This window comes from Spermophilus citellus (genome assembly GCF_964194105.1).
Source record: "Spermophilus citellus genome assembly, chromosome: 13".
Classification (NCBI taxonomy): domain Eukaryota; kingdom Metazoa; phylum Chordata; class Mammalia; order Rodentia; family Sciuridae; genus Spermophilus; species Spermophilus citellus.
Window position 1 is genome coordinate 98,177,887 of NC_138193.1, and position 17,304 is coordinate 98,195,190.

The 17,304-nt window shown below is 36.0% G+C and overlaps 1 protein-coding gene across 11 annotated transcripts in view; it reads right to left on the reverse strand.

Annotated features, from left to right (window-relative positions):
• The window catches only part of UBXN2A (UBX domain protein 2A), a 32,103-nt gene that overhangs the window by 7,800 nt on the left and 6,999 nt on the right, over positions 1-17,304 (reverse strand). For 4 of the 11 annotated variants that reach the window (XM_081264338.1, XM_081264336.1, XM_081264339.1 and 1 more), the window contains 4 exons: positions 15,814-15,976; positions 14,524-14,600; positions 10,057-10,110; positions 5,120-5,258 (listed from right to left, as the gene is read on the reverse strand). In XM_081264338.1, coding sequence (XP_081120464.1) covers positions 5,120-5,258; positions 10,057-10,097 — 180 coding nt within the window. In that variant the 5' untranslated portion in view covers positions 10,098-10,110; positions 14,524-14,600; positions 15,814-15,976. Of the gene's footprint in view, positions 1-5,119; positions 5,259-10,056; positions 10,111-14,523; positions 14,601-15,813; positions 15,993-17,304 lie in introns of those variants that run through there. The other 7 variants (XM_081264333.1, XM_081264342.1, XM_081264341.1 and 4 more) reach the window with 4 other exon arrangements.

A 17,304-nucleotide genomic window follows, 5' to 3' on the forward strand; every position in this document is an offset into this window, starting at 1 on the left:
AGGGGTGCTAAACCACTGAGCCACGTCCCAAGCTCTTTTTGAGACAGGGTCTCGTTAAGTTGCTGAGGTCCATGCTAAATTGCTGAGACTGGTATTGAATTTGCAATTCTCCTGGCTTAGCCTCCCAAGTCGCTGGGATTACAGGCATGCACCACTGTATCTCATTTTCTAACTGTACTCTTAAAGAGACAAAAAGCAACGACCAATTAATCACTATTCCCTCATATATAAAATACTATTGTTAGACTATTTTTATCAATATTTCATCTCTTAGTGTTTTCTGCTTATAAGAACAATATTTATTTACTCATTTAGTCAAAGAAGCAAGGTAAGTCTCTACAGAAATATAGAAAGGTTTAGAAATACAGCAGAATGCATGGATGCTTCAGGCTGAACACAAGACTGAAAAACTAGACAATATTAAAAGAAGACCAACCTCATTTACATTTATTCAATTTATTATACATTCAATATATGTTTAATGAGTGCGTAATATGTAACAGACACTCATTAAGGTGCTGGGGGAAAATAATAATAGCATAAACAGTTGGCCTTCTGTATCTATGGGTTCCACACACATGCATTCAAGCACCCACCGATCAAACAGGAAGAAAATTTATAATAAACATGTACATTTTTGTCATTATTCCTTACACAATATATCACACAACAACCATTTAATAATATTAGGTGTATCTAGAGATAATTTGAAGTATAGGGGAAGAAGTGAGCAGATTGTATGCGATTTGAATCCCATGGGATTCAAACTGGGTGTGGGAAGCATGCACCTATAGTCCCAGAACTCAAGAAGCTGAGGCAGAAGGACCACATGATCTCAGGGGTTTGAGAAGACCCTGGATAACATAGTGAGACCCCATGTTTAAAAAAAGAAAGAAAACTGAAAACAGGAACTTAAGCATCCTCAAGGGGTCCTGGGACCAATCTTCTGCCAAAGATTTACTGAATACTAAGAAATTAGAGTATTGTTAGTATATATGGTGTGCACGTACACGCCCACACATCGTATGTATATACATACACATAGAGAACACTGTATACATACATATTCAATGTGTACCAGACACTGTTAAGAGGCACTCTCCCTATGTAACCTTACTTATTCCTCCCAACATCTATATAAAGTAGGTATTATTATCCTATTTTTATGGACAGAGAACCAGAAACACAGAATATTAATTAAATTATCCAGTGCTAAACAGCTGGTAAGGTGTGGAGCTGGGACATGAACCCAAAGAGGCTATGCCCAGAAGCCATATTCTTTCCTTTTCAAGAGGTTGAAGGGTACTAGGGATTGAACCCAGCTCCCTGTGCATGCTTAGTCTGAGTTCCACAGTGAGGAACACTCCCAGCCCCACAGCCCGTCCTCTTAGGTCACTGTACTTTACTCTTCTTTAATGCCGGACAACCAAACCACCAAGTCTCTGCTTTCATGTACTCACATAAGACTGAGAACAAATAGAAAAGAGCACATAAAAAGACACTGAAGAGAAGAAATTTCAAAACAAAATCCCCAAAATGATCATTAATATGATCACATAAGATGATTATTCAGAAAGGGAGTGGGAAGGAAAAATTCCAGGAACAAGAGAGGTCTTGAAAACTGAATACAACAGAAATGAAGTAAAAGAATTGAATTTAAGGTTCATAAAACATTAAAATAATAAAAGTGAAAACAGAAAAAATAAGAAATGAAGAGGCTCAGTCCAAGAAGTCTAAGTTGGAACATTTACAGACAGAACAGGTAACAGAGGAACAAAAGAGCAACGAGAAAATGTCCCAGAATGGTAAGGCACATTTCTGGATTGAATGAGTGGAAAAGGACCCACATCACGGCCCTTAAGAACACCAGGTTAAAAGGAAGACTCCAAAAGCTTGCAGGGAGCCAAATGCTGCATACAAAGTCTCAGATGTTGGAATGCCAGTCTGTCAATCAAGTATGAAAGCAGAAAAGAGGAAAATTCAGGCTTACAGGGTTTTAACTCATGCATTCCTCAGGTTCTCTTTTTTCACACACACTTTTGCCTTGTTTCCCCCTCATCTGCTACCCCTCCCTCAACCCCTCAGGCCAAGGACCAAACCCAGGGCCTTGGGCGCTAGTCAGGTGCTCTGCCTGAATTAAATAATCCCAACCCCTGACATGCCACCACTCCCCCACAACCCGGTGAGCCCCCCAATACTGGGGACTGATCCCAGGGGCATTCCCAATGAGCTACGTCCCCAGCCCTTTTCATTTTTTATTTTGAAATATGGTCTTGCTGGGCTGGAGTTGTGGCTCAGTGGTAGAGCACTTGCCTAGCATGTGTGAGGCACTGGGTTCGATTCTCAGCACCACATATAAATGAATGAAATAAAAAGGTCCATCAGTATCTTAAAAAAAAAAAAAAAAAAAAAAAAGAAATATGGTCTTGCTAAGTTGCTAAGGGTGGCCTGGAATTTGTGATCCTCCTGCCTCAGTTCTCTAGTTGCTGGATTACAGTGCATGACATCAAGCCTGCCTCCACATATACACTTTATCATAAATCTACCTCAAGAATTTCTTGGGGTAAATTCTTATTAATTTCAATGAAAAATTTAAAAGCAACATGGAAGAGAAATATACTACAAAGTCATAAAAGACATAACAGTGATAACTGATTTAATCCCAAATTAACTATGATAGACTAATGAGACGAAGTGGTTCAGGAAGAGGGAGAAGGCAGATAATGAGAGCTAAATCTTCATTTCTTTTCTTTCTTTTTTTTTTCTTTCTATTTTTGTGGATTGAACCAAGAGTTTCCTATATGGTATCCAAGCACACTACCACTGAACTTTTTCCCAGCCTACTAAATCATTATTTTCTATAATAAAAAGTCAACGCACATAGTTTGACAATCTGAAAAAAATCAACAACTATCATTTTTAGTATATAATTAGAAACATAAAGCTCATAACAAAAGAAATAGCCAAGAATTGTAAGTAGCTGTCTCCTGGAAGTGGACATAATGGTCAAGGAGGAACAGGTCTGCTATTTTTTGATATAAGCCTATCAGAACTCTTAGATTTAAAATTTTTACAACTTTTTTTCCAACTTTGATAAAATTTTAAATCAATTTAAAAAGTGAATCATAATCAAGGTTTTCTTTCACAAATACTTTTAATATCAGACTTCAAAAAGTGAGCTGAATTCTCATAATTGTTACTGCTTTTAGTTAGCTGTGAAGTGTTATTTTTTTTCTTTTTAAAAATATTTTTTAGAGGTTGATGATCTTTATTTTATTCATTTATTTGTATGTGGTGCTGAGAATCGAACACAGTGTTTCACACATGCTAGGCAAGCACTCTATCACTGAGCCACAACCCTAGCCCACAAAGTGTTATTTTGATTGAAAAATATATATGTATTTTTAAATCAGCCAGGTGCAGTAGCATATGCTTATAATCCCAGTGACTCAGGAGGCTGATGTAGAAGAATCTCAAGATTGAGGCCAGCCTGTGAGACCCTGTCTCAAAAAGAAAAAAAAAGAGGATTGGGGATGTGGCTCAGCTGTAGAGTGTCCCCAAGTTCAATTCCAAGTATCACAAAACAACTGAAAAACAAACAAAAAAACCCCCTAACCACCTTGTAATATAGATATGTAGTTAATCAAAGCAGCTATTATTTAAAAAAATTTTTTTGTAGTTGTAGATGAACATCATATTTTTATTTATTTTTTTATGTGGTACTAAGGATGGAACCCAGTATCTCACACATGGTAGGCCATAGCCTCAGCCCTCAAAGCAGTTATTTTAATAACTTTTCCAGGATATTCTTTTGACATGTCATCAAAATTTAATAAGTGGTAATATCTCAAAATTTAGTTGAGAATTTGAATGTGAAACCTGAAACTTTTTAGTGTTTTTTTTTCATATGCTTGTTACATTAAAATCCTTTAATATATGTGACACTTTCACTTTTTAACTCATGCATGATTCTATAATGTTCTATACACTGGTCATCTGGAAAATACTGATTCCTTAAGTTCATTATATGATAAAGCTATAGACATTAAAACGACACTGATCTCATCAGGAAATTCTGTAAATGTTGAGAAGTTGCCAAGTACATGATTGAAATGTTCCAAAATTCTTATTTTTACTACAAAAGTTGGTTAAGTAAAATTTTACCATTTGCACACAAATACTAAAAGTTGAATTCCTTCAAGTGCCAGGCTCTCTTTATTTATTATGAGAAAATATCTGCCAAAATCCCACGTTTGAATAACTGTAGTCTATGCATAAATCATTCTTTCAGACAAAAATTATATGCCATGAAAAAGCAGATAGTTCAACCTGTACCTCAAACAACTGCACTTTTCCATATGATATTTCTGTATACTGCAGAAATGCTTTCTGTGGGGCTGGGGATGTATGTAGCTCAGTGGTAATGTGCTTGTCTAGCCTGAGTGAGGGCCCTCTAACTCCAGCACCACAAAAAAAAAAAAAAAAAAAAAAAAAACACACAAACAGAATTGCTTTATGTTTATTTCACATTTTGTCAAACAGAATATTAATGATATATATTCAATGTTTGGGATTAATAAATCTTTGATTTGCTGGGTGTGGTAGTAAACGCATGTAATCTCAGCTACTTGAGAGGTTGAGGTAGGAGGATCACAATTCTAGGCCAGACAGGGCAACTTAGAGAGACTCTGTTTCAAAATAAAATTTAAAAGTTTTACTGAAACCAGTGTTTTTTCTTTATAAGAATACAATAATGGGCTGGGGATGTGGCTCAAGCGGTAGCGCGCTCGCCTGGGATGCGTGGGGCCTGGGTTCGATCCTCAGCACCACATACAAAAAAAAACCAAAGATGTTGTGTCCGCCGAGAACTAAAAAATAATAAATATTAAAAAATTTAAAAAAAAAAAAGAATACAATAATTTCTACTTCAATTTGCTGTCACTGCCTTGAATCCTGCTAAGATTTGCATAATTTTACCCATCATTACTTCTGCAATATCTATGAAAGATCAACACAGTGTAGGTGGTAAATAATACCTTTACTATTAGGAAAACAGGGATCCTCTAAAAGATCCCTATTTTGAGAAATACCAGAAGATTAAAAAGTAATAGACATTTACCTCTTTCTTCTGTTCAGTAGGGGACAAGCATTTGGCACCAACCTTCTGGGCTTCCTCAAAAAGGCTATTAACAAAATATTCACAATTTGTTTGTTGATTATCACTAAGAGGTTGATTGTTGGATCCTGTTTCAGAAACCCTAAGCAAAGAAAGAAAGAAAGAAAGCACTACTCATTACCAGAGCTCTAAAAATATACAGAAGTTCTTCTAATTACGCAATGTTGAACTGAGATGCTACCTCCAAGTCTGTGGTTCAGGTCCCCTTCTAAGTTAATATAAAATGTCACTAAGATGTAGACCCTACCACCTATCTCACAAAGTGGTTGTGAAAATTAAATGCAAATACATATAAAAGTCTGTAGATGGTCTATAGTTAAGTCCTGTACACGTATTGGCACAAAGAAAGCTTACAAATATTATATCATTATAATCACTTTGTACTTTCTGATATCTGCTTCTTTTGTTCAGAAAGCAGTTGGTGCTTAATAACTAATTAACAAACACAAAGCCCCTAAAGCTGAGCAGGTAGAGTAGTAAGCTTTATTCCTTTATATTATCTATTAAACTTTATCTTCTGGGCTGGGGATGTGGCTCAAGCAGTAGCGCGCTGGCCTGGTATTCGAGCAGCCCGGGTTCGATCCTCAGCACCACATACAAACAAAGATGTTGTGTCCACCAAAAACTAAAAAATAAATATTAACAAAAAATTCTCTCTCTCTCTCTCTCTCTCTCTCACCTCTCTCTTTAAAAAAAATTTTTTTTAAAAATAAACTTTATCTTGTGAATTCAAATGAATAAGAAATAGTTTATAAGCGGTTCAGAGTTGAGTGAGTGGAGATATAGGATCAGATATAATACAAAATGAATATAATAAGAGACATTTATGAGATACAGCTTAAAAAATCAGAGTTCTGGCTTCACTGAACAGGTGACAATGAGTTTCACATGTAAGAAACTATAAGGGGACAGAAAAAAAAAAAGGGTAGGAAAGGCATTATGAACAACTCTATCCCACAAAAATATTTAACTTAGATAAAATGACTAATTCCTTGAAAGGTAGAATCTATTGAAATTCACTTAAGGAATAACAGAAAATCTGAATAAACTTGTATATTAATGAAATAGAATCAATAATTAATAATTTTCTAAAACAGAAGCATGCGGGGCTTGTATGCCTTCACTGATTAATTCTACTAAACAATTAAGGAAAAAATGATACAGATTCTCTACATTCTCTTCCAGAAAACAGATGCAAACAGAAAACTATGAGAATGGCATTACCCTCATACTAAAATCACACAAAGATATTTATGAGAAAAGAAAATATCAGAAAATGTCTTTCATGATCATAGATGTAAAATCCCTCCACAAAACATTAACTAATTAGCTGGGCACTGTAATCTTAGGGACTTGGGAGGCTGACGCAGGAGGATCACAAGTTCAAAGCCAGCCTCAGCAAAAGAAAGGTGCTAAGCAAGTCAGTGACACCCGTCTCTAAATAAAATACAAAATAGGGCTGGAAATGTGGCTCAGTGGTTAAGTGTCCCTGAATTCAATCCCTAGTACCCACCCTCCAAAAATTAACAAATCTAATCCAACAATGTGTTAAAAGGATTATATACCACAACCAGGTAGGATTTATTGTAGTTTATGCAAGTCTGATTCAATATCTGAAAATCAACTAATGTAATCTGTCCTTTAATAGGCTAAAGAAGAAAAATAATATGATTAAAGCCAACATATGAAGGAAAAAGCACTGACAACATTCAACACCCATTCAGGATAAAAGCTCCATGGCCTAGGAATAGAGGAGACTTCCTCTACTTGCATTTCCCTGATAACTAGTGACACTGGACATCTTTTCTTGATGTGGTGGTGCATGTCTGTAATCCCAGTGACATGGGAGGATCTCAAATTCAAGGCCAGCCTCACCAACTTAGTGAGGCCCTAAGCAACTTAGGGCCTATCTTCAAATAAAAAATAAGAAGGGCTGGAAACTCAATGGTAAAGCACCCCTGGGTTCAATCCCCAGCACAAAAACAAATCAACAACAACAAAGACATTGGACATCTTTACATAATCATTGGCCATTTGTATGTCTTCTTTGGAAATCCTTAGCCCATTTTAAAATCAGATTATTAGGTTTTTGCTTTTTTTTTGCTTTTGAGTTGTAGGAGAAAGTTAACCCTTTATCAGATACATGGTTTGCAAATTCTTCCCATTCTGTAGTTTGTCTTTTCATTCTGTCCATGTTTCCCCTCTTTTGCTCACTTTCTAATTCTACCTGGTTCTCTATAAATAAGAGTGTCAGCTGTTGTCCAAATAAGTGAAGGATTTGCATCTATGTACACTTTGGTAGCACATACAATGAATATAGAGTTTCACTATTGTCTTTGAACTGTTGAACAGTTTTGTTTTTTTTTTTTAAGAAATCAGTCTTCGGGCTGGGGATGTGGCTCAAGCGGTAGCGCGCTCGCCTGGCATGCGTGCAGCCCAGGTTCGATCCTCAGCACCACATACCAACAAAGATATTGTGTCCGCCGAGAACTGAAAATAAATATTAAAAATTCTCTCTCTCTCTCCTCTCTCACTCTCTCTTAAAAAAAAAAAAAAAGAAATCAGTCTTCAACTTTTACCAACTGTTGTTTTTAACAAAATATTCATTGGGCTGGGGATGTGGCTCAAGTGGTAACGCGCTCGCCTGGCACGCGTGGGGCGCTGGGTTCAATCCTCAGCACCACATAAAAATAAAATAAAGATGTTGTGTCCACCGAAAACTAAAAAATAAATATTAAAAAAAATTCTATCTCTCTCAAAAAAATTAATTCATTCATTTATTGTGGTACAGGCATTCATTCTTTCATTGTGATACTGCAGCCCTTTTTATTTTGAGACAGGGTCTTGATAAATTGCACAAGGTGATCTGGAACTTGCAATTCTCTTGCCTCAGTTTTCTAGTTGCTGGGATTGCCAAGCATCTGCCACTCTGCACAGGTTAAACAAATCAATTTGTAACATTTAAACAAATCAATTTAAAAATTTAAACAAATCAATTTGTCACAAAAAAAGATTACAAATGTGCCAGGTGCAGTGGTCCACACCTGTAGCCCCTTATACTTGGGAGGCTCAGGCAGGAGGACCACAAGTTTAAGACCAGCCTGGACAAAATAAAGAGACCCACATCTTATACATAAAATAAATAAATAACAAAAAAAAAAACAAAACAACAGCAGCACAAAGCAACCCTAGGCTTATCTCCAATAAACCTGCATGGTAGACAACACTTCATATGTGTTATCACAACTTATTACTAGGGGAATTAAGTGCATCTTGTGACTCCACTATCAGAGAACTCTTGGCAGCTTGTATATGATTTGCCCTAGGCTATGTCCCACGTATTTTAGCACCTTGTAACTCTTCACTGCAATAAATTATAGCCATAAATAAGACTATGAAGACTACATACTAAATCCTGTGACTCCTCCTAAAAAACAAAAATGAAACCTGAGAGTGGTCTTGTTCTCAGACACAATCTCACAATTATATAATAAATAATCAAATTTATATAAACCAATAAATTCCCAAATGGGGGGGATACAAATATTTCTTTGGTGTGGGGTATCTATCTTTTTTTTTTTTTGGTACCAGGGATTGCTCAATCACTAATCACTAAGTCACATCCCTGGCCCTCTTTTTATTTTTAGACAGGATCTTGCTAAGTAGCTGAGGTTAGTATTGAATTTGTGATCCTTCTGCCTCAGTCTCCTGATTTTTTGGGATTACAGGTGTGCTCCAACATGCCTGGCCAGTTCTGACTTCTTAAAATGTATTGTAAATAAATGAAATTTACCTTGCCAAGTTTTTAAAACAATGAGGATAAGACAAAAATAAATATTTAACTTTAGATAAGCGAGAATAAAACATCCTATATTGATAAGAGCCATAGACTTTGCACTTACCATTTACTGAGGGCCAATACATGCTAATACTTTGCTAAGTGTATTGTATTCTTTTTTTTTTTTTAAATCTTCTTTGTGTCTTTTTTTTAATGTTGATGGATCTTTATTTTATTCATTTATTTATATGTGGTGCTGAGAATCGATCCCAGTGCCTTGCACATGCTAGGCAAGCACTCTACCACTGAGCCACCACCCCAGCCCCGAGTGTATTATATTCTTTATGTCATTCTCATAAAAACCATTTAGATAAGTAGATATTTACATTCCCATTTTATAGACATGATATCGAAACTTAATGAATCTACCTAAGTTGCCCATAGGTCAAAAAAGAAATAGAAGGCAAAGATAGGATTTAAACCTATGTTTATCAGACTCCAAAACCATCATATTTCTACTATGTCTCCAAGATAGTATAAGAGGCTAATGAGGTAGTTAAACTTTTCACTTCTGAGAGGTAATGTGTGAATAGAGAGAAATTCAACACCTGTTTCAATTAATGAAAGATTTAGGGTTGGGGTTGTGGCTCAAGGGTAGAGTGCTTGTGTAGCATGTGTGAGGCACTGGGTTCGATCCTTATCACTGCATATAAAGAAATAAAATAAGTAAAGGTCCATCAACAACTAAAACCAAAAAAAAATTTAAAAACAAAATAAAAGATTTAGTAATTTCATTACAATCTGTTCAGTGAAGATATGGTTTTAAAAACTACTTCAAAATATAGTTTTCATATACTACCATTTAAAAACTACTATTATTGTTTTTGCCTGTGGCTGCAGGTATTGCTCAGTGGTAGAAAGCTTGCCTAGTATGTGTAGGCTCTGGGTTCCATGCCCAGAACTGGGGAGATAAGATATTTACTGAAGAAAATATACATACTTAAAACTTACTTTATTATCTTTGCCAGTGACATGTAATACAAATAGAGAATAATAATAACAAAAGCATTAACAAAGAAATTCATAATTTTAATTAACTTACCACTTCTCTTTTATACTTTCAAGATTATCTACTTCTTTCATTCTCTTTGTGTTGCTATAAAAGTAAAAAAACAAAAGCAAAAGTTCCCAATTTAGTATTTTAAACAAATCATTATTATGTATGCATCAATATATTTCAATATATAAATTATCAGGTAAGTCTGAAGTTGCATTAAAAGGGTCTTAGAAACAAGTGACCAAACTCAGAATTGTCATTTTTCATGTATAAAAAAAGCAATAATAAATACTAGCTTTGTATATAACTATCAAGATAGCCATCTCCCAACCCCTGAATAAAGTCTTTAGTATGTGTCATTTGAAAATAATTACCATATATACATATATATATACACACATACATATATACTTATATACACACACATATATACATGTGTATACATATATATCTATCTACTCACATTTTTTTTTCTAATGGTACGAAGGATCGAATTCAGAGGTGCTGTACCACAGAGCTACATTCCATCCCTTTTTAAATTTTGAGTCAGAGTCTAACTAGTTTTTTATTTTGAGTCAAGGTCTCACTAATTGCTAAGACTGGCCTAGAATTTGTAATCCTGCTGCCTCAGTCTCCTAAATCACTGGGATTACAGGCATGTGCCACCACGCCCAGCTGAAAAGAGTAATTTTTTTATGTGCTAGTATGAAGAACCCTAGGGGAAAACAGAGCTTCCAGCATTCAAATTATTAGTAATATTATGGGGTTTTTGTTTTGTTTTGTAGATGGACAGCATGCCTTTATTTTATTTGTGTATTTTTTTTTAATGTGGTACTGAGGATCAAACCCAGTACCTCTCACGTCCAAGGCAAGCGCTCTGCCTCTGAGCTCCAGCTCCAGCCCATGGTTGTTTTTATGAAACTATAGTACAAGGATAAAGGAGATGGTCTCCACCAGGAGACTCTCAGAGGATAGATGGCAGTCAGTAGCTAGAGATATTTTTGATTGTCACAACTAAGGAATAAGAATACTATTGCCCCCACAAGAAAGAATTATTCTTGGGGGCTGGGGTTGTGGCTCAGTGGCAGAGCGCTTGCCTCGCACACTTGAGGCGCTGGGTTCGATCCTCAGCACCACATAAAAATGAATAAACAAAATAAAGATACTGCATAAAAAAAAAAAGAATTATTCTGCCTGAAATACAATAGTGTTTAAGTTGAGAAACCTGGGATAAGGCAAAGAAGTAATTATAATTATTGCTGAAAAGAAAAAAAAAACAACAAGATTTTTTTGGTTAGAGTTAAAGAGATATATAACAATCAAAGAAACCAAGGAAAATTCCTATTATCTTAAATTTTAAATTGGAAATATCAATAACCTCCTGTATTTTTTCTTAAAAAAATTATATATGAGTTCTGTCCACCTGAAAAGGCCCCAAAGCAACAATCAATCCAATTAACAATGAATAACTCTGGTGACAGATGTATGGTCTCCTAATATCATTTCCCACTAAAAGGAATCAACTTTTACTAGAGAAAAGGCTGACTTCGGATCTGGGATAGAAAATGTGCACTGGGTACCTGATATATCTTGCCATCTTGGATTAGTGTCAAAGGGATTCAGAAAGAAGTCAATTTGAAGAGGTTTATTTCTATTGGCCAGAGAATGGACCAAAAAAAAAAAAATTTAAAAACTTAACATGAATTGAAACACAAGTATGAATTCATAATGATACTCATTTTAAAAAAAGAACTTGTTAGTAGTCTTCTTTCAAGAATTCTAGAGTCCTAGTGAGGCACAGTGGTGTATACCTGAAATTCTAGTTACTCCTGAGGCTCAATCAGGAGAAGTTCCAGGCCTGTGTGGGCAACTCAGTAAGACCCTATTCCAAAATAAAAATAAAAGGGCTGGAGGTGGGGGTGGGGCTAAGTGGTAGAGAGCCTGCCTAGCATGTGTGAGGCACTGGGTTTGATAAAGAAAGGAAAGAAAGGAAAGAAAGGAAGGGAAGGAAGGGAAAGGGAGGGGAGGGGAGGGGAGGGGAAGGAAGGAAGGAAGGAAGGAAGGAAGGAAGGAAGGAAGGAAGGGAGGGAGGGAGGGAGGGAAAAGAAAAGAAAGGTATTGAGTCCATCTACAACTAAAATAATATTTAAAAATAATTAAATAAAAGGGCTGAGGAGATAAAATAAAACTAAAATTAAAAGTCAGGTGGTAGAATGCTTTCCTTCACGTGTGAGGCCCTGGGTTTAACCCACCACCACAAAAATAAAATAATAATAATAATAAATCTGGACTACTAGGATCCCATCTCTGTGTATGTGGGGACTGAACCTAAGGGTGCTTTACCATTGACCTACATCCTCAGTTCTTTTTATTTTGAGACAGGGTCTCATTAAATTGCTGAGGCTAGCCTGGAACTTGCCACCCTCCTGCCTTAGCCTGAGTAGCTGGGATTACAGATTGTGCCACCAGCTGCTGCTGCCTTTTTTTTTTTTTTTTTTTGAGGTGGGGGTCTTGTCACATTGCCCAGGCTAGCTAGTCTCAAAATCCTGGACTCAAGTGATCATTCTGCCTCAGACTATTGAGTAGCTGGGACACAGGCACCTGTATTCCCAATTCTTTATTTTGAAAACTAATAAATAAGGGAAAGAAACAAATAAGCATCCTGTCTGTACATTCTCAGTAATCAAAGAGTTAATGCAAGAAGCTTTCTTTATAAATAACTCCACTTAATTGAAATTGTATAGAAATAGAACACCTCCAATATGCAACTCGTAATGTAATAATGGATCTAGACAATATCAATAACTGCTGACAGCACAAAAAAGAGCTAACCAAAAATAAATGTATGCCTCAGTATACAAATTTTCACCACAATTTATAGAGAATTCTTGCCCAAAATGTGAATCTGAATCCATTCAAGCCTCTAGATCTAACTACCATATTAGAGGAAATACAGGGTATAAAGGAACATAATCAGATGATATCATGATGATTTAATCAAATATTTAGAATGTGGGAAATTCTGTAGGATAAATGATACACTTTCTTCAATATATATATAGTACCAGAGAGAAAAACAGGTGACGTAGATTTTTAAAAAGAAATTTATCAATGTATTATAACATGTGGATCATTATGTAGGCTCTTCCCCCCCCCCCCCCCCCGTCCGAGTACCAGGGATTAAACTCAGGGGTGCTAAATCACCGAGCTTCATTCCCCAGCCTTTTTATATTTTGTTTTGAAACAGGGTCTTGCTAAATTATTCAGAGCCTCCTTAAATTGCTGAGGCTGACTTTGAACTTGCAATTCTCCAGCCTCAGCCCTCACGAGCTGCTGGAATTGAAGGCTATAGATTTTATTTAATTCACCTGACCAAAGGAAAAAAGAAAAAGTTATGGAATCAGGAACATATGAATATTTGTTGTGACTGGATATTTGATATTACTGCAGAGTAAAAATTACCTTAAAATATATATATTTGGTTAGCCATGATGGCACACACCTGTAATCCCAGTGATGCAAGAGGCTGAAACAGGAGGATCATAGGTTTAAGGCCAGTCTCAGCAGCTTAGTAAGACCCTGTCTCAAAGTAAAAAACAAAAAGACCTGGGATTTGGCAACACATGTACACATATACACATTTGGCTGGGAGTGGCGGTGCATGCCTATAATCCTAGCAATTTGGAAGGCTAAGGCAGGAAGCCAGTGGTATAGCAAATGGGTTCTCCATTATGACAACAAAATAAAAAATAAAAGTAAACACACACACACACACAACCACTCTCTCTCTCTGTCTCTCTTACTCACACACTTAATGCTGAAGCAGAAGGATTACAATTTCAAGTTTAAGGCTAGCCTGGGCAACTGTCTAGATCCTGTCTTAAAACTTAAAAAATGTTGAAAGGGTTGTGGGTGTAGTTTAGTGGCAGAGTGCCCCTGGATTCAATCCCTAGCAGCATACATATGCGCACACACACCCACACAGACTTAAAGATAAATTTGTAAAGAGTAAAACTAAAAAAGCGTAATAAGACATATGGTTTACTCATGGCTTGAAGGTAATATGGAACAGTGAGAAATTTTAATAGTACATGGAAGTGCTATGTGAAGTCAACACAGACAACAGTTATGAACTGCCCATTGGGAAAAATCAGCCTGTTCTAGCTAATCTGGAATGTTTGGGGTAACTAAACTGAGGAAAACACAACTAGATTGATTACAGAAAGAAAGAAAAAAAAACACAATAACTTTTAAACATTTTAAAGTTGAATTTTAAGGATAGCAAACTGAGTATAGACTGGGCAATTTATCAAGACCCTTTCTCAAAAAATTAATTTATTTATTTATTAAAATTAAAAGGGTTGGGGAAGTAGTTCAATGGTAGAGCACTTGCCTAGTATACATGAGGTTTTACATTCAACCCCTGGTACAAAAAAACAAACCAAACCAAACCAAAACTAAAATAACTAAAAAGTTTTGGAGTGCAGCCCAGCTGGACATTGTGGTACATACCTGTAATTCCAGCAACTGGGGAGGCTGAGGCAGAAGGATCACAAATTCAAGGCTGGCCTTGGCAATTTAACAAGATCCTATTTCAAAATAAAAATAAAAAAAGAACTGGAGATATAAACAGTTGAAGAGAGCCTGAGGATTAAACCCTCAGTACCAGAAAAAAAAAAAAAACATAAAAATGCCAAGTTTTAAGCATATTTAAGAATGCAGATCTGCTCATTAATAGTCACTGAAAAATCCATCAGATTCCACTCAAACCAGTTCCAGAAAGTAGGCACAGAGTAACATTCTATTACTCTCATTCCAAATCTTCAAAATATCTGGAGGTGATTTTAATCTGAGCCATTGAAAATCAAGCTGAGGATTTCCTCCAGATATAACCTGTCTGGATAAGTCCTGACCTCTGCTTCTAGCTTCCTGTGGCTAATGGAGCTGGGCCTGTAACAAGAGCCCATTTGGCAGAAGCAATGATTCACATTTAGCCCCTGTTTTGCTGGTACAAGCTGCTCCTTATACCCTAGTTGTTACAGAGTTTGTTGAACTAGGTCATGAAAGAGGAATAGAATCTTGACAAAATTTAGATCTGGGAAGAAATAATGGCAATAAAAGGCATTCAAGATAGAGGATGGGGAGGTATAGCTCAATGGTTGAGCACTTTCTAGCATGCATGAGGTCCCAGGTATGATCCTCAGCACCTTAAAAAAAAGACTTTTCAAGGAAGTATGCTCTTGAAAGTACACTATCTAGGGCTGGGAATGTGGCTCAAGTGGTAGCGCACTCGCCTGGCATGCATGCGGCCCGGGTTCGATCCTCAGCACCACATACAAACAAAGATGTTGTGTCCGCCAAAAACTAAAAATAAATAAATAAATATTAGGAAAAAATAAAAGAAAGTACACTATCTAATCCCAGCAACTCCAGAGGCTGAAGCAGGAGGATCACAAGTTCAAGGCCAGCCTCAGCAACAGCAAGACTCTCAGCAACTTAGGGGAGACCCTATACCACAATAAAAAATAAAAAGGGGTGGGGATGTATCTCAGTGGTAAAGTACCTGTGGGTTCAATTCCCAATAAGCCCGGAAAAAAACTCTTTTATTTTCATTATGAATTAATATAAACTAAGTTTCTTATCCTTTTTAAGAGAAAATTATAATTCTAAAAATCAAGGAAAATGTGAAAGGAAGGAAAAAGGAGGCTTTGCAATGGGTCAGAGAGTGAGTTTTGGAGAACATAAGGTGGGGGACAGCACCAACAGTGTTTTCAACAATGGTGACTGAACTTCAAACTCTACCTTTTAGCTAGAGGTTAAAGCAGGAGTCAATAAAGCCACATCATCCACGGTGAGCACCAACAATTACCGCAAATTGGATGCCCCTATTATCTCAAGTGGGTAATTTTTGTTTCTGAAGACTTCTTAATTCTTTCTGTACTGCTCTTCAAGTATATTACTCAGACTTAATAAAATAAAGACTATTTCATTCAAAGAATCTTAGTTAATATTTATTAAATGTAAGGCAGTGAATTACACATTAGATTTACAATGTACTGAATCAGATAAGTGGGAATATATATATATTTTTTCAAAGGACTGAATTTATTTATTTCTTTTTTCATTGGTTGTTCAAAACATTACAAAGCTCTTGACATATCATATTTCATACATTGGATTCAAGTGGGTTATGAACTCCCATTTTTACCCCGTATACAGATTGCAGAATCACATCGGTTACACATCCACGTTTTTACATATTGCCATACTAGTGACTGTTGTATTCTGCTACCTTTCCTATCCTCTACTACCCCCCTCCCCTCCCATCTTCTATCTCTACCCCATCTACTGTAATTCATTTCTCTCCCTTGTTTTTTTATTTTTATTTTTCCCTTTCCCCTCACATCCTCTTATATGTAATTTTGTATAACAACGAGGGTCTCCTTCCATTTCCATGCAATTTCCTTTCTCTCTCCCTTTCTCTCCCACCTCTCCTCCCTGTTTAATGTTAATCTTTTTCTCATGCTCTTCCTCCCTGCTCTGTTCTTAGTTGCTCTCCTTATATTAAAGAAGACATTTGACATTTGTTTTTTAGGGATTGGCTAGCTTCACTTAGCATAATCTGCTCTAATGCCATCCATTTCCCTGCAAATGCCATGATTTTTCATTTTTAGTGCTGAGTAATACTCCACTGTGTATAAATGCCACATATTTTTTTATCCATTCATCTATTGAAGGGCAGGGAATATATTTTTATAATATCAAAATATAACATCTTAAAGGGATTGTTGGGTTTTTTAAAAATTTTTTTAACTTTATTTATTTCTTTTTATGGTGCTGAGGATGGAACCCAGTGCTTCACACATGGTAGGCAAGTGCTCTACTACAGCCCCAGCCCCTAACAGTGCTTTTAAAATGCAGTCATTAAAGATAATTGTTAGATATGAGTAGAACACTATAAATATTTTTGAGTCTGCAAATGCTTATTACATTTATTCAATAAATAAAATTATACTTTCCCCCATTCATTCAAGAATGAAATGATAATGCACATTTTTACTTATTGGTAAAAACTAAACTAAAAAAAAAATTAAAAAAAAACTAAACTAAAACCGTTAAAGGGTGTAAGAACAACAAGAGAGCTAAAATGCTTATCTATCCCAACAGCAATATAAAAGGCAATGTCCAAAATTAGTAACTCAAAAAAAAAAAAAAATACACACTGTTAAGAAGTATAATTGTGAATAAAAAACAGCTATGAGTTCAAAGTTGTTTCTAGAGAAAGGGAATGAG